This window comes from Capricornis sumatraensis, chromosome 21, assembly GCF_032405125.1.
Source record: "Capricornis sumatraensis isolate serow.1 chromosome 21, serow.2, whole genome shotgun sequence".
NCBI classification, from domain to species: Eukaryota; Metazoa; Chordata; class Mammalia; order Artiodactyla; family Bovidae; genus Capricornis; species Capricornis sumatraensis.
Window position 1 is genome coordinate 48,963,515 of NC_091089.1, and position 18,442 is coordinate 48,981,956.

Consider the following 18,442-nt stretch of genomic DNA (forward strand, 5'->3'; position numbering starts at 1 on the left):
GTGTGGACCTTCATCGAGTATGATGGGTGTCCTTTTAAGAAGAGACTAGGACACAGATGGCACCCCACTCCAGTACTCTTGCCTGGCAAATCCCATGGGCGGAGGAGCCTGGTGGGCTGCAGTCCATGGGGTCGCTAAGAGTCAGACACGACTGAGCGACTTCCCTTTCACTTTCCACTTTCTTGCATTGGAGAAGGAAATGGCAACCCACTCCAGTGTTCTTGCCTGGAGAATCCCGGGGACGGGGGAGCCTGGTGGGCTGCCGTCTCTGGGGTCGCACAGAGTCGGACACGACTGAAGCAACTTAGCAGCAGCAGCAGCAGGAGGACACAGATAGGAGCACAAACAGAGAAAATCATTTGAGAAGATGGTCATTTACAAGGCAAGGAGAGAGGTCTCAGGAGAAAGCCAACCTGCCAACACCTTGATCTTGAACTTCAGCTTCCAGAGCTATGAGTGAATAAATTTCCACTGTTTTAAAACCCCAGTCGATGGTATTTTGTTACAGCAGCCCAAGCAGACTAATTCGCTATTCTAGAACAATGAATGGTAGAAGTGGGGGATTTAGAGAATGACCAGCGGACACAGTGCAAACGAGATGCACATGAGCTGGGACAGAGGCCCCTCTATGGGTGGTGTGAGCTTTGAGGCTGAAAGTGCAGAGAGAGTCAGGAGAATGCCTCCTCTTGCTAGCCCCACAGCTGTGAGGACAGAAAACTGGGTTTTGGGAGAAGGGGAGTCATGCTTTAGTCAAGGTAAAGAAGAGACGGAGGTAAAAGAACAGCCTGGGCATTTAAGTAAAAGTGGCAGCTTTCTCTCTGAAAAAAAAAATCTCACTAGAATGACAGCATACTGGTATTTTAAAGATTTAACCAAACATAAAATTGTCACCAATAAAGCCTGGGAAGAGGGATAAATATGGACAGCACCAACCAAATTTCAGAAGCTGGGGCACAGCTAGAAAAGTTACTAATGCCTGAGCACAGTAGGTCCTCACCGGGACCCCTAGCAATTTGTTGGATAAACAAATTCCTGAGCTCCCCACCCCAGACCCACTGAATTAGAAAACCCATGGGTGGGGCACAGCAGTCTGTGTTTCAAGAAGCCCTCTAGGTGATAATGCTGAAGTTTGAGGTCCCATGACTTAACAGACGGAGAGAGTTGATTAGAGCAGTCAGTTGTGAAATTCACGAAGCAACCTTGCAAAAAGTCTCAGGAATGACAGCACCAGGTAACTTCAGAAATAGGGAGTGAGGAGCTAATCTTATGAGGACTGCTTAGATGGATTTAGAAAACAGATCTCAAGCCCCTCTCCTCAACTGTTCATATCTACAGGCTCAATTCTGGCACATAAAGAGGGCAGACCAGGTAACAGTAGGTAGCCTTGGGCTACATTTTATATAAAGTCCTAATTGGAGGCGGAGCAGGGATCACGTTATTTATCATATTTTCAGGGAGATGATTGCCTTGCTGCCAAGAAAATACTACTGAATGTGAAAAGGCCGAGTATGGTCACTGACAAGGTCAGAGATCTTGTTCTAGGTCCCACTCTGTCTCTAACTGTATAATCAGGGTGAGAACTTCCTCGGTTTCCTTATCTGCACCAAGCTATTCTAAGGACCTTTGAACACAAATATTCCATAGTCATATATTTTAATTAAAATTGAAGAAGAATCATAAAATAGTACTAATTGCAAGCATTGCCTAATTGAACAAACAGGGTGATCCCTCTTTACATATGTATATAGAGAGAGACAGAGCTTCTACTGGATGTGCAAATGCCTGAGAAGTGACATTATCCAAATACTTAGAAGGACTTCAGGAATGATGGGTGATGTTGTTTTCTATATAGTCTTAACTTTCTTCAATTTTTCAAATTAATTTTGCACTTAATTATCTTAAGTGCTAATTCTGATCAATTGCTAATATTTGCTTGCAGTGCCATATTGAGGGCCATAAAGCTCACTTCAGACTCAATGGGAAAGAATGATGTGATTGCCCAGTAATCTCTGCCAAGGGAAAAGGATAGGATATATGCCATGTGTTTGCCAGCACTCTGGTGGTACAACCTAGAGGCAAAATGGTCTCGCTTACCTCTTTGACTGTGGATGACTTCAGATTAAAAGCTCAGCTCTCTCCTACTAGCCTCAAATAGAAATAGAGGATTCACAAGGGAGCAGTTGAGTATGGCTGTAAGAACCCAGATCCAGCCTTCCTTTTTTGAAGAGCATCTCATGAATAATTTGAAGAGGATGCTTCCTTTAATTTCAGGGAGTGTCTGGAGAAATATTGTTCAGTGTGGATTCTTCTCGTTGTCTCACAGCCAACCTGAAGACCCAGAAATCTCCCCCTTCTCACCCATACCCATCATCATAGAGCTTTAGCATCGTGCCTTGGAGATGGTTCCTACAAGCCTATCTTGAGTATAGGATCTTATAAACTCATTCCTTATTCAGAGGGAGTCTGATTCTGCACAGCGGACAAGACTACAGCTCATGAGTCAGACTCCTATTGGCACACACACCCCTCATTCCACTACCTCCCCCAGGATCAGAGCCCGTCAGTACTTACTGCCCATTATCCTCCGTACTGTTGGGCCTTCAGCAGTCATTTCCCTAACGATCTCATTGTCATCCTCATTGGCATCCAGCCAGCGATTGCAGTTGAAGTTATACGTGTCCTTGGTCAGAGTGTTCATTAGGGTCATCTGGAATGAAGTCCTGGGATGAGCAAGTGGGTGTACTAGAGATATTTATCCATGCCTTGAGGTTCCTGTTCTGCTAGTTCATCTCAAGGAGGACGAGGCCATCCCCCCAGAGAGGACTCTTGTGGAAGATGGAGTGCCAGATTAATATGTATCCCTCTGGTCCCCCAGAGACCCACAGTTGCCTGGCAGCCAGGTGACTGGGACACAAGGCAAGTCTCTTGAAACCTAAGCATCTTTTTAGCCTACTTTGGAAGTCCTGTCCTCATCAGGAATTCCATGCGTCATGTGTCCAATTTTAGGTCTCACTGTAACCCTTCCCCATCCACACTCCCAACAGATAAAGGCAAACTAACAAGACAAGGTCATTAGAAAGAAACCATGTTGGTTCCTTTCCCAATCACCTTCCAACCCCCAAGATGGTCATCTCACCTTTTCTAAATGCCATCCAGAACCAGGACTCCTTTTATCATGCCATACCCGAATCTTATAAAACCTGCCAAGGTCTGGGAGCTCAATCTATGGTGAGAAATAACAAGGTTTGCATGGACAGAATCAAGTGAAATGTATTTATCCTCATAGCTGAGCCCCTGCCAGGAGGTCACCTGCTTTGAGCTGTTTTTTCAGCATCAAGGCAGGGTTTACTTCAAACCACCCTCAAATACTCTATCTTCTTGTGCTCCCTTAACCAATGGCACACGAGGGCGAGACAGCTGTAGATCTAGGGTTCAGCCTGGGCTGGTGAAACTGCACAAAAATAACTGACCCACAGTAGGATCCTGACTAAAGGAAATCTTCCAAATGATAAGCTTTCAGTTACAAAATCTATATGGCAGCCCTGCAAATTAACACAGGCCCACACCCCCAGGACTCTGCTGGGCACTGAAACAGACAGAAAGATCAATACAGTGGTCATGCCCTCTCCCAGGGGCTCAAAATCTAGCTGAGAAGACAAATACATAACGAGCAATGAACTGAAGGTATAATAGAAGCTCCAACAGGGTGCTCTGAAAAGAAAGCCGCAAATTACAAAATTATTCTTACCTAAAGGTCAGAGCAGCACTTCCGTTGGCAAAACAGGCCCTGCTCTACTTATATACATTATCGAAAATTTAAAGCTGAACTTGTTTTTTAATGTTCTAAAATGTATACTTTTCCTTAAATTGGCTCCTTACTCTAATTCAGTCCAGGTTGGGCTGTTTGACACTAACTATGCTCAGGGTCCCTGTTCTACACTGATTCCCCAAGTCGCCAGGCTCCTGGATGCCCAAAGCCATTCCATACTTGCTTCTTCTCTCGTGCTTTGTTTGGAACTGTTTGATTCAGATAAAGGGCCAGATCTAAACTGCACCCCAATGCATTGCCTGTAGACTAAATGTGGCACTCCTGCAGGGGCCTGGGGACTCTGTTTTACCTTTTTGTCTTCAAACTTGATCCAAACCTGGCTTCAAAAACCAGAATCCCGTGACAAATGCATCTTACACCCCTTCCTCCTTCCTCCATCCCGCCCCATCACACTTCCTTCCTACCCTAAATTTCTCAATTATGCCGGGTTTGAACCACTTGTTGTTGGGATTCAGAAGGATCTCATCTGTCCGTCCCTTCTGCCCATAAATCTGGATGAAGATAGGAGAGTTGGAACCAGCTTTCTTCAAGTCGGTTGTCCAGACCCACAGGGACCATGGGAATTCTGCAGAGATAGGTCCAGTTGCACCATAAACTTCAAAAAGTGAAAAGATTTTCATGCTTCCAGTGGGGAAAATGAGCACATCAAAGGTGATCAAGACTGAAATGCAGGTTGTATGCAGTCGTGTCCCACTCTCCCATTATATAATCGCCAGTACCAAATTTGGGGAATGAAGGATTCCTTGCTGTTTGAAAGTGTGTGCCTTGATGTTCATTTCTTTAAAATTAATTAATATTTTAATTGGAAGATTAAAACCTTACAATACTGTGATGGCTTCTGCCATGCCTCAACATGCAATTAGCCATGGGTATACATGTGTCCCCCTCATCTGAGCCCCCTTCCCATGTCCTTCCTCACCCTGTCCCTCTAGCTTGTTCCAGAGCACTGGCTTTGGGTGCCCTGCTTTGAGTATTGAACTCACGCTGGTCATCTATTTTACATATGACAATGTATATGTTTCAATGTTATTCTCTCAAATCATCCCACCCTTGCCTTCTCCCACTGAGTCCAGAAGTCTCTTCCTTATGTCTGTGTCTCCTGGTGAGAGTCTGTTAGTAAGTTTTAAGTAGGGGCAAGAGTAGACTCCACCCAGATGTGACCAGTACATTCAGAGTGCACTCTGTTCGACCATTCAGGTCAACAACTAGCCCATCACAGCAGCGTATCAATTTGGGGCTGCTGCAGTATCAACCTTGGTGCCATGAATATAACTCTGTGTGGCCTGTGCCTTGGAGAACTGAGCTCCCTGGGGGACCCTTTCCCTTCCAGAGGAAAATTGCGAAGCACGAGGACCCAGTGGTCTGCCACCCTGGCCTTCGTTGGCTCCAGGCCCCTCCACCTACTTTTCAGTCTCTTCTTCCTGAGAGACACCATCTCATAGAGCTGCCTCTCGATCAGTCCATCCGCCTTCTTCTCATCCAGCCAGTTGCTGCAAGGGAAGGTCTGCTGGATGCCAGTGAAGGGGCACAGAATCACCACCTGGGGGAGAAGATGCCATGTTCTGCAGCGAGTCCCCTGATTGGGACTTCCTTGCAATGTTCAACAGCCTCCTTAGCCCCACCTTTAGGGTCATATAGCCTATCTCGTTGAATTTTGGATCAAGAAATACCTCCTCTAGGAAATCTTCCCAAGAAGGTATCATACATACTCCAATTTACTAGTGCAAATATCAAACATTTTTCTCTATACACACACTCTTTTTGAACACCATACTTGCTATGTGCATCCTAAAATCTCAGTCTGAACCAAACAACTAGAATACTAAATTAATACCCTACTTTGTCTTGTGGAAAAAGTCAATCACATAAAAGATAATTAATATCTATAATTTAATACAAAACTAACTACCTTCTTCAGGGCTTGATCCTTATTCAGCCTTCTCTCCTACACCTTGTCCATCTCTACTCACACTCTGAAATCATAGGTTTAGAACACGGCAGTCTATCTAACCCAGACACACCTAGATGCTTTGAAGAGAAGCATCAGAATGCCAAAGGCAGGGATCTTAGGAACATCAAGAGAAAAAAAGATAGATGGCAACTGGACTAACAGAAGCCAGATGGTATTGGGGGATAAGGGAATTAGAGTTCAGTCTAGAGTTCTGTATCCCAAAACTTCTTTCAGGAATGAAAATGAAATAAAATAAAATAATTTTCAGATGAACTAAAACAGAGTTTACCACCGATAGACCTTATTTAACCAAAGGAACTTCTAAAGGAAGTTTAGCAGGAAGAAGAAAACTGACACCAGGAAAGAGGTCTTCAACGCAAGAAGAACTGGCAAGCAAACACACTGGCAAATCTGAACAAATAATGACTCTACAAATCAACGTAGAATGCGTGGATTTAAAAATCATTTCAAATAGGCAAAAATAGTGTACAACCTAGATGCAGGATTATTATCATTAGAAATTTCTGAGATTCTTGAATTGTCTAAGAGGGAAACAGAAATGGTGATTAAATTTAGGTCTTTTCACAGTAAAATTTCAATAGTAACCACTAAAGAACCAGAAATAGTGTATAATTTCCAAATCACTGTCAAGGAAACCAATCAATTTATTAAAAAAAAAAGGGAAGAAAGGTAAAAGCAGAACAGACATGTCAGTTATTATAATAAATACAAGTGGACTAAATTTATGAAAAAGATAGTATCAGATTGGATTGTGGCATAGATTCAATTCACCAGAGGGTTAAAATAACTCTATATTTCATAATGTAGCTTCAAACCATATACAGCAAAAATTGTTAGTTCTATAGTAAGAAATTTAAATATCTACCATTGACATTGGAAATTTCAACACATCTGTCTTAGTGGTTAATAAATCAAACAGACAAAATGCTATTAAGGAGACAGAAGATTCAAATAACAAAAGTAGCAAACTGAATTTATAAATAAAATAAAAAAATCTTAAATTCAGCTCTTGGAAATATGTGCATAGGTTGAAGTGCATTGTAAAGTAAATCTCAAAAAAATTTAAATAGCATCATTAATGTTTCCTGATTAAAACAATATTGAAATAAATAACAAAAACATAAAAAGCAAAATGTATTTGCAACCTAAAAATTACATTTCAAAATAAATAATAGGTAATGAAAGAATTTCAAATGGAATGACAAATAAGAACCAAAAAAGCACAAATCATAGAAGAAAAACTTGATAAATTGCCTTTCATCAATATTAAAATCTTCTGCTCTTCAAAAACATTAAGAAAATGAAAAGGCAAATTATGGAGAACAGTATGGAGAGTCCTTAAAAATCTAGGAATAAATCTGCCATATGACCTAGCAACCCCACTACTGGGCATATACCATGAGAAAATCATAATATAAAAAAGACACATGTACCCAAATGTTCACTACAGTACTGTTTACAAAAACCAGGGCATGGAAGCAACCTAGATGTTGCTAGATGTTGCTAGATCCATTCATCCTAGATGAATGGATAAAAAAGTTGTGGTACATAGATACAATGAAATGTTACTCAGCCATAAAAAGGAATGAATTTGAGTCAGTTGTGGTGAGTTGGATGGACCTTGAGCCTTTCATACAGAGTAAAGTAAGTCAGAAAGAGAAAAACAAGTATCGTATGTTAACTCATATATATGGAATCTAGGAAAAAATGGGACTGGTGAACCTATTTGCAGAGAAAGAATGAAGACACGGATGTAGAGAATGGGCTTGCAGATGCATCAGGGGAAAGAGCGGGTGGGTTGAGTTGAGAAAGTAATGTCAACATGTATATACTACCATGTGTAAAATAGTGGGAAGTTGCTGTGAAATACAGGGAGCCCAGCCTAACCTAGAGGGGTGGGAGCAGGGGAAGGGAAGGAGGCTCCAAAGAGAGGGGGTATATGGTGGCTCAGTGGTAAAGAATACACCTACAGTGCAGGACATGTGGGTTTGATCCATGGATTGGGAAGATGCCCTGGAGGAGAGCATGGCAACCCTTTCCAAGATTCTTGCTTGGAGAATCTCATGGACAGAGGAACCTGGCAAGTTATAGTCCATAGGGTTGCAAAGAGTTAAACACAACTGAGCAACTGAACACACACATATATAATTATGACTGATTAGAGAGAAGGCAATGGCACGCCACTCCAGGACTCTTGCCTGGAAAATCCCGTGGACGGAGGAGCTTGGTAGGCTGCAGTCCGTGGGGTCGCTGGGAGTCGGACACGACTGAGCGACTTCACTTTCACTTTTCACTTTCATGCATTGCAGAAGGAAATGGCAACCCACTCCAGTGTTCTTGCCTGGAGAATCCCAGGGACAGGGGAGCCTGGTGGGCTGCCGTCTCTGGGGTCGCACAGAGTCGGACACGACTGAAGCGACTTTGCAGCAGCAGCAGTGTTGTTGTATGGCAGAAACCAACATATTTTAAAGCAATTTGGCTTCAATTAAAAAATAAATTTAAAGAAAGAAAATGAGAAGGCAACCCACACACTGGGAGACTGTTTATATACAATGTATATCATGGGCTTCCCTGATGGCTCAGATAATAAAGAATCCGCCTGCAATGCGAGAGACCCAGGTTTAATCCCTGGGTTGAGAAGATTCTCTGGAGAAGGGAATGGCGACCCACTCCAGTATTCTTGCCTGGAGAATTTCATGGACACAGGAGCCTGGTGGGCTACAGTCCTTGGGATCCCAAAGAGTTGGATATCATATCTAAAGTACATATTATATATCACAATTATATATTATATATTCATATATAGATATACATAGTTCTGTCGTATAACTTGTATAAAGAATACACAAAGAACTCACAATTCAACAATAAAAAGATAAAAAAATTTAAAAATGTAAAAAGAAAGGAAGATATACAAATGATCAATATGCATATGAAAAAATAATGTTCAATGTAAGTGGTCATCAGAGGCATGTAGATTAAAACCAAATTAAATTCCATTACATATCCATAAGAATACCTAAAAATTTTAAAGATTGGCATTACTAAGTGATGGTGAGGATATAAAACAACTGGGATTTTCATACAATGCTGGTGGGCATACAAAATTGCGTAGCCCCTTTGAATATAGTCTAAAAAAGACTTTTGTAAATTAAATGTATATTTACCATAGAATATAGAAATTCGACTCTTAGGTATTTACCCAACAAAATTACAAACATGCCCATAAAAAGACTTGGACATGAATGTTCATAGCACTTTATTCATAATAGAAAAAAGAAAAACCTGGAAATGACCTAAACACACACAAATAGTTGAATGAATAAACAAAATATTATATACCCTTAAGATGGAATACTACTTAACAATAAAAAGAAACAAGTACTAATACCTGAAACAGTGCTAGAATAGACAAATCTAATCTTTAATGACTGAAATGGGATCCGTGGTTGCTTGGAATTGTGGAGATTGACTGGGAACAAGGAACATGTTGGGTAATGGAAACATTTCATATATTAATTCTGGTAATGGTTACATGAGTGTATATGAATTCATTAAAACTCAAAGAGCAGTACAGTTCAAAATAATGCATTTTTATTTATGCCAGTTATACCTCAATGAAGTTGAATTTTAAAATGAAACAATAAAATCAAGCTGAATAACAGAAGTATAACATGTGGGGTACAGGTACAGCATTACTTTGAGAGAAAATTATAGTATCAACATTTATACCATGAGAAAAGAAGAAGGCTAAAATTGAAAGAGCTAAGAGTACAATTTAAGAACTTATAAAAAATAGCAACAACTGAAACCCAGAGAAATTTAGAATAGATAATAAAGAACAATAAAATAGAAAATAAAGATATAATAGAATATAAACAAAGAAAAATGTTGGTTATATGAAAGGACTAAATAAACTTTTGTGAGAATTATATTTTTGAAAAGCAAGAATATCTGAATAACTGATGTTAGGAATGAAAATAAGATTATAATTACAGATGTAGTGGAGGTTAAAAGGTAAGAGAATACTGTATATGACTTTATATCAGGACATTTGAAGTCTACAAATACATACATTCCAAGAAAAATATAGCTCATTCAGATTGAAGAGAAAATGGAAAGCTTGAATAATTCTATAACTGCCAGGCTTCTCTGTACATGAGATTTTTCCCAACAAGAATACTGGAGTGGGTTGCCATTTCCTCCTCAAGCAGATCTTCCCAACCCAGGATCAAACTTGTGACTCACATATCTCCTGCGTTGCAGACAGGTTCTTTTACCACTAAGCCACTGGGGAAGCCCCAATTTTATAACTAAGAAAACAAAAACACAACTTTCTTTTTTTTAATCAGTAATTCTTCTCTCTCTCTTGCAGATGTGCACACACAATCCCACACTATCTTGACCAGATCACTGCATTTTTTATACCTTCTTTCAGGAGAAGAAATGTTTCTCATTTTATTCTAAGATCAAACCTCACAAGGACTGTATGAGAAAGGAAAATCAAGGGCCAATGTCACTCATGGACATTAATACATAATATATTCTCTATAAAATGTTGGATAATCAGTTTCAGAACCATAAAATTAAAATTCATTATGACCAAGTTTGGCTTATAGAAGTTCAGAGTTGGTCTACCATAAGAACTGGTAATTCACCATAATAAATAAAAAAGAAAAACCATTTGCCTATCTAATCAAGTATAGAAAAAGCAGTAGATAAAGTTTAACACCAATTCAGAATAAAAACTCTTAATACCAAAACTATAAATGATCAGTCTTAATAACAGAGTTTAGCAGGATAACTATATGTAAATTTAAAATACAGAAGTACTTCTATATCTGTCTACACCAGCAAAAAAAAAATAAACACTTTTAAAAGAGATACCATTTATAATAGCAGCAAAAGTTTCTATGAATATATTTACAAAGACATGCAAGACCTTTACTAAGAAAAGTATAAAACTACTGAGAATTATTAAAGAGCTAAATTTTAAGGGGTACTGTGTGTTCACAAACAGGAAAAGTTAGCAGAGTAACAATGTCAGTTCTTCCCAATAGGTCTACAGACCCAGCTGCATTCTGTTCAACAGTTCTTCATGGAACTTGGCAAAAAATTTCTAAAATTTCTATGGAAGATAAAGGCTTATGGCTAGGTCAATATATACCTGAGGAAGGAGAATAAAGTGGGCCCTAGCAGATACCAAGACTTACTGTAAAGGTATAAAGTGAAGATAGTGAGTAATGCATTAGTGCAGGAATAAACTAAATCAATATATGGAACAGGCTAGGAGAAGGCAGTGGCACCCCACTCCAGTTCTCTTGCCTGGAAAATCCCATGGACAGAGGAGCCTGGAAGGCTGCAGTCCATGGGGTCGCTAAGAGTCAGAAGACACGACTGAGCGACTTCACTTTCACTTTTCACTTTCATGCATTGGAGAAGGAAATGGCAACCCACTCCGGCGTTCTTGCCTGGAGAATCCCAGGGACGGGGGAGCCTGGTGGGCTGCCGTCTATGGGGTCGCACAGAGTCAGACACGACTGAAGCAACTTAGCAGCAGCAGCAGCAGCAGCAGAGAGCTCAGAGACAAATCATATATTTGGGGAATTTGACATGTGACAGTTGCTCTTTCAGAATAGTGGGGAAAGGATTACTATTTAGTTGACCAGTGCTTCCTAGACTTCTTTAATGATAAGAATTACCTAAGCATGTATAAATACTCAGATTACCTGGAAATTCTGACTCAGTAGGTTTGGGTTTGAGCCCAGGAGTCTATTTCTAAAAGTAATTCCAGCTCATTCTTAACTCTACTCAGATTTTTAAAGTCCTTCAGTAAATGTTGGTGGGACATTTAAATATCTATATAGAAAAAGATAAAGTTGGATCCCCACCTCATGCAAATATCAATGCCTGATATATTAAAGATGCAAATATATAAACAAGAAAACCAAACTCTACAAGTTTTAGAAGAGGATATAAGAAAATGTCTTTAGAACTTTAGGAGAAGTAAAATATTTTTCAAAATACATTAACCATAAAGGAAAAGATAAGACAGATAACTTTTAATTTAAATCTCCTCTCCTTCAAAAAAGGCAAACTACAAAAAGATATTTGAACATATACTATCAAAAATACATCAATACTAGACCACCTTACCTGCCTCCTGAGAAACCTGTATTCAGGACAAGAAGCAACAGTTAGTACTGGACATGGAACAACGGACTGGTTCCAAATTGGGAAAGGAGTATATCAAAGCTGTATATTGTCACCCTGCTTATTTAACTTACATGCATAGTACATCATGTGAAATGTCAGACTGGATGAAGCACAAGCTGGAATCAAGATTGCTGGGAGAAATATCAATAACCCCAGATATGCAGATGACACCCCCTAAAGCAGAAAGTAAAGAGGAACTAAAGAGCCTCTTGATGAGGGTGAAAGAAAAGAGTGAAAAAGCTGGCTTAATTCCACATTAAAAAAACGAACATCAGGGCATACAGTCCCATCACTTCATGGCAAATAGAAGGTGAGAAAGTGGAAACAGTGACTGATTTTATTTGCTTGTGCTCCAAAATCACTGCAGACGGCAACTGTAGCCGTGAAATTAAAAGACATTTGCTTCTTGGAAGAAAAGCTATAACAAACCTAGACAGTGAAGTAAAGAACAGAGACATCAATTTACCAACAAAAGTCCATGCAGTGAAAGCTGTGGGTTTCCCAGTAGTTACGTACAGATGTGAGAGTTGAAGCATAAAGAAAGCTGAGCACCAAAGAAATGATGATTTCAAAATGTGGTGCTGGAGAAGACTCTTGAGAGTCCACTGGACAGCAAGGAGATCAAACCAGTCAATCCTAAAGGAAATCAAGCCTGAATATTCATTAGAAGGACTGATGCTGAAGCTGAAGCTCCAGTACTTTGGCCACCTGATGCGAAGAGTTGATTCACTGGAAAAGACACTGATGCTGGGAAAAACTGAGGGGAAGAGAAGAAGGAGGCAATAGAGGATAAGATGGTTGTATGGCATCACTGACTCAATGGACATGAGTTTGAGCAAGCTAAGGGAGATAGTGAAGGACAGGGAAGCCTGGTGTGCTGCAGTTCATGGGGTCGCAGAGAGCTGGACATGACTTGGTGACTGAACACAACAATACGATCAATAAAGATTTACTATCTGGATTTAATAAAGAACTCCTAAAAATAAATCCAGCAATAGATTATTTGGCAGAAAAATCAGCAAAAGACATGAACAGGCATTTTCCATAAAGAAATATGAATGGACAGTAAAGAAATGAAGAGATGCTCAACTTCCGCAGTAATCATGAAAATAAAAACTAAAACCACAAGATCAGTTTATACACCCAAAATGGTGCACATTTAAAATTCAGGCAATATCTAGTGTTGACAAGGACGTCTGGAACAAAATGTATCGTATAAATGGCTGATAGAAAAAGACAGTGCAGCTACTTTGGAAAACAAACTAGAATTCTTTGGAAACAACTAAGCTTCAGAACTGAAGATTCACTTACCTTACAGCCTAGAACATCCATCCTGAGAAGCTCCTGCATATTTGTACAAAGATGTACACACAATGATTTCATGGAAGTATTGTTTATAGTAGCAAAAATCAAGAAACAATCCCAAAATGTCCATCAATAGAAGAACAGACAAATAAATTGAAATCGATTCATGCAATGGAGTAGACGGGAAAATGGTCTACAGCTTCTGCTCTCAATTCAGATGATCTCTAAAGCATAATGTTGAGCGAAAACTGCCCGTAACCAACAATATACACATAGGCAAAATTCTTAATAGTATATGTTCTTTGGGAGAGAGAGGATTATATGATTGGGGAAAGACAGAGGAGTTTCAGAAGCATTGGAAATATTCTTTTAAGTTAAGTGATAGGCAAAATTAACATTTGAGCTTTTAAATCATTCTCTATATCTTACTTTTATTATGTATACTCTTTAAAGCATAAGTATTCCACAATTAAAATCATGTGTTTAAAAATACTTGTTGATGGAGCCATTTAAAAACTAAAGTGGAACACTGCATCAGGAGTCAGGACAGACTATAACCATCCAGAACACCCCTGGGTCACCTACCCTGTGTCTGGTCCCTGGTCGCATGTACAGAGCAGCCCCCATTCCCGACCACCAGCTAGACAAGGCTGAAGGGCATGTTACCATCCCAGCGTCCCCGTGAAAGGGATTTCCCATGTGCTCTGTAACTCGTCCAAAGGAAGTAGGAAATAGGATTCAGGTTAGAGTTTGTAGCTGCAAGTGAGGGGTTTCCCTGGTGGCTCAGTGGTAAAGTGCATCCTACTGTGTTAAGGGTCAGCAGTAAAGAAGCTGCCTGCCAATTCAAGAGACTCTGGTTCAATCCCCGGATTAGGAAGATCCCTTGGAGAAAGAAATGGCCACCCACTCCAGTATTCTTGCCTGGGAAATCCCATGGACAGGGGAGCCTTGTGGGCTCCATTCCATGGGGTCACAAAAGAGTCGGACGCAACTTGGCGACGAAAACAACAAAACAACAACAATCTGCAAAGTGAAGGGAGTGTCTGAATCAGGCCAGGGCCTCCCTTACCTTCTCACAGTACCAGCCTCTGTTGACGCCCACATTGCTGTGTCCTATGGAAACCCGGCTCAGGGGGCTGAGGAGGACAGCCAGCTCAATACTGAAGATATCTGTGCGGCCACGGTCAAACACTCCGCCCTCCAGGAAGATCTTTCCGCTGTTCTTATTCCCTCTGGCCCCATACATGACCAGGTAGATTTTGGACTTGGTCCCGGCCCCCCGGACATCCCCAGTGAAGACAGTGACAACGTATGAGATGGCTGGTATGGAAACAAGGGGAGGAAGAGGGGTCAGTGCAGGCTGGTAACGACTACCCACCTTCTCCCGCACCTAGCCATACCTCTGCCATACACCCCTACAGCCCCTAAATCCTCTTCCTCTGGATGTCACCCAGTGCCCTCTCTGCTTCATTTTTATCTTTTTCAGAGTTGGGGTGCCAGGGCATCTGACTTTAGGAACAACCTGCAGGTTACAGGAAGCTGTCAGGCATGATTACAGGAAACTAACAAAGAGAAGGAAGAGCTTGGGTTGGCTCAGAATAGTACTTATTATGAATGCTAATTACCATGTGCATATTATTAATAGCTGCCGGATGAACTCTATTATGTCTCATTTAATTATAATAGTCAACTCGATTAATAGGGATTTATATTCGGGGCTCTCTGACTCATGGAGCTTGCTCTTTTGCTCATAACTTAAAAGTGTAACTCTAGTAGGGGGCACCAATGGCCTTCTTGACCACCTGACATGGTGAGATGTCAGGAGACTGAGGGAGGGAGCTGGGCCATCTGGGTTTGGTCAGTCAGAGGCAATGTGAGGACACAGAGTTCTGGAGAAGAGTCAGCAAGGGGGATTAAACTCCGAGATGAGACAGGGTAAAGGAAAACACCAAAGACAAGCATTCGGACAGAAAACTTCAGGAAATGCTGTTAAGGTCAGGCCTGCATTCTTTTTCACTCTGTCCAGGATGCTAAGTGGTACTTTGAACCTTGTGAATCCTCCACCTCCCTTTCGTCCTAACTTCATCCCCTCCTCTCAGAGAAATAAAACATCTCTGGGAGATAGCACATTGTTCATTCACACGTTTGCGCCTTCCCTCGCTCAACAAACATTTACTGACTGCTGACTATATAACAGGCCTTGGGAGAACGTGACGATAGACAGGAATAGCTACCGCCCTCAAAGAGTGGGCCTCCAGCCTTACAACGTGTGGCCAGAGAGGTTCTCACTCTCGGCAGACTACCGCGGCCTAGGCTGTCAGCAAACCCAGTTTCTGACTCTCGTTTCTCCTCCTCCTCTACCACGGCAAGCAAGTAATAGTAACACAGTAGAAGGGGCATATTAAACCTGCTCTCGTGTCTGCTTTTTTAACAACTTTATTGCAGTGTATTTTACACATGCCCATTTCAAGCATAGAAGACAGTGCTTTTTTACTGATTTGCTTTCACTCTTGGTTGTGCTTCCTGGGATTTTCTTTAGTCGCCTTGGGCGGGGGGGCTGCTCTTATTGCGATGGCTTCTCTTGTTGCGCAGCACAGGCTCTAGGCCACGTGGGCCTCAGTAGCTGTGCTTTCCGGGCTCTAGAGCACGGACGCGATAGTTGTGGCACTCTGGCCTAGCTGCTCCGTGGCACGTGGGATCTTCCCAGATCGGGAATCGAACCCATGTCCCCTGCTTTGGCAGGCAGATTCATTACCACTGACCCGCCCGGGAAGCCTTAGTGTATGTTTTTAAGCAAATGATTGGCAAACTCTAGTAACAAACTTACGGCACACCCAACAATGGTCAGGTAAGGCCAAGGCACCGCAACACCAAGGTCGAGAAACACACTGGAGGTTTCCCTGGTGATTCAGTAGTAAAGAATCCGCCTGCCAACGCAGGAGACAGGGGTTGGCCCCCTGGTCCAAGAAGATCCCACATGGCACGGAGCAGCTAAAACCGAGGGCCACAACTATTGAGCCTCTAGAGCCGGGGGAGCCGCTGAAGCCCGCAGCTGTGGAACCCACGCTCTGCAGCGAGAGAAGCCACCGCAGCGACAGGCCCTCGTGCCACAACTGGAGAGTAGCCCCCGAGCAGCAGTGAAGACCAGGCACAACCAATAAGTTTTAAAAACAGATTTTTATAAAAAGGAGAAAAGCAGGAAAGCTCTAGAGCAGAGGAGCAGGTGGCTTCCTAAACAACAGCCATCAAGTTCCACTCAAACTGTCTGGAGAAAAGGCAGGGAGAAATGGCTCCACCTAGAAGGGGTGCGGGGTGGGGTTCAGAGGAAGTGACTGGAAGCAGGAATTTGAGAAGAAGGAAGAGAAATGGCCCCACAGGCTGAGGAGAAAGCATGTCCCAAAGAGAAAGGCAGAGAAAGAGGAAGGCCGGCAGCTCGGGGGAGGGAGAGGGAAGGCGTGTGGATGAGAAGGGGGTGGCTGTAGGTGCAGGACAGAGCGGACGGTGGGCAGATGGGGCGGGGAGAGGGAGCGTGTGTAGGAGCAGTGGAAGAAGGTGTTGAAAGACGCTGCTGAAACCGTCAGCTGGAGCCCAGCCGTGGGCAACTTTTGTCCTGTACCCCAGAACTTAGACCCGTCCTCGGTGCAGCGGGAGCCGTGGGAGGGCCTGCCCCAGGGCACATTCTCAGCTGTGTGCATTCACCAACATCCATCTTCGGGAACACCTCTGAACTTCCGTGCTGGGAGTTTCAAGCTGTCCATGGAACTCATACAGGGTAGAGATTTAGGAGGCAGACCAAATCCTGGATCTGTCACTTACCAGGTGTGTGACCTTGAACAGGTCTCTCAACTTGTGACTCAGTTTCCTCTATTGTGAAATGGGAACAACAACTGTTCCGTACTGTAGGGGTGCTGTGAAGACTAGAGATGACATGAGTGCCTAGAGAGAGCCTGGCTTGTAGGAGGCACTCATAGGAGGAGGAGGGAAGAGTGAGTCAAGATCCTCGTAAAAGGACACAGGGTCACATCCTGGCTCCGTCCTGTGGACACCTTCTTCTCCCTAGGAAGTCAGCATCTCCTCAGGGGTGCTTCCCCATCTCTGCCATCAGCAGAGCCCAGACACCAGCCCAGAGGAGCGGAGAGCACTTTCAGGGGCAGGAAGAATGTTGTCTGAAGACACGGCTGCTTCCCACTGGACTGAAAGCCTCTAGGTCCACAGATGAGAACACCGACCCTTATTTCACCCAAAAGTGAAATATTAGCCAGTTTGCACCTCCCCTTTCTTCAGTCCTACCTGTGGTCTCAGCTCCACCCACTAAGATATCCCTCTGGATTTTGCCGTCATCTTCATCCAAGGCCAGCCAGCGGTTAAGAGGAAAATCATATTTTCTTTTGTTCCCAATATCTTCAATGACAATCTGGGAAAGAGACAGTGAGAAGGAAGATTAAGTGTCATGGAGTCACACGTGGTGACCGAATCCATTCTTCCCTCACTTGAGTGAACTCTAAGAATATGTTCTCGTCTTCTTAGTGGCCCAAGGGGAGCTCATCACAAGGACACATCTGTTGTCAGGAAAACCTTGCAAAGCACTGAGAGTCACACGGACGTGACTGAGAGTTACCTCCTTCTTGAATTACTGAGCTTTGGTTCCCTCCTCTGCTGGTGACCATTTAAAAATGCAATGCAAGAAACTTGGCAGGATGTGCCCAATGAAACTGAGGGACCAGAACTGCAAGCCTGGATTTGCAGACAGCACCAAGATCATCTTCCTCACCTGCAGAAGCTTGGGATTCTGGCCTTCTTACTGAGAAGGAGAGTCCACACAAAGGGAGCTAGAAGCCCTGATTCTGGCACACCAAATCCTGGGATCTGGTGAGCAGGTCAGAAAATGTCAGCCATGGACAGTGACGGTAGGGGATATGGGCATCTATGAAGCCCCTGGGGAGACTCACATGTGAGCTAGGTTAGCAAGGCTGAGATAAATGTATCTTCTCAAGCTCACCAAGATGCTGAGAGGCCCTCCCAAAATGTCCCAGAAACATCCAACTGAAAACTCACTCTAAGGTAAGTGTGATTGTCAACTGTGATTGTCAATAACCAGGTCGAGTCTTCCATCACAATGG

The 18,442-nt window shown here is 42.5% G+C and overlaps 1 protein-coding gene across 2 annotated transcripts in view; it reads right to left on the reverse strand.

The window, feature by feature from the left end:
* LOXHD1 (lipoxygenase homology PLAT domains 1) overlaps positions 1–18,442 on the reverse strand; it is a 196,761-nt gene that overhangs the window by 122,869 nt on the left and 55,450 nt on the right. For both annotated transcript variants that reach the window (XM_068993866.1, XM_068993865.1), the window contains exons 7-12: positions 17,613–17,736; positions 14,392–14,642; positions 5,234–5,369; positions 4,234–4,394; positions 3,137–3,223; positions 2,572–2,707 (exon numbers count right to left, since the gene is read on the reverse strand). In XM_068993866.1, the coding sequence (XP_068849967.1) occupies positions 2,572–2,707; positions 3,137–3,223; positions 4,234–4,394; positions 5,234–5,369; positions 14,392–14,642; positions 17,613–17,736 (895 nt within the window). The remainder of the gene's footprint in view (positions 1–2,571; positions 2,708–3,136; positions 3,224–4,233; positions 4,395–5,233; positions 5,370–14,391; positions 14,643–17,612; positions 17,737–18,442) is intronic.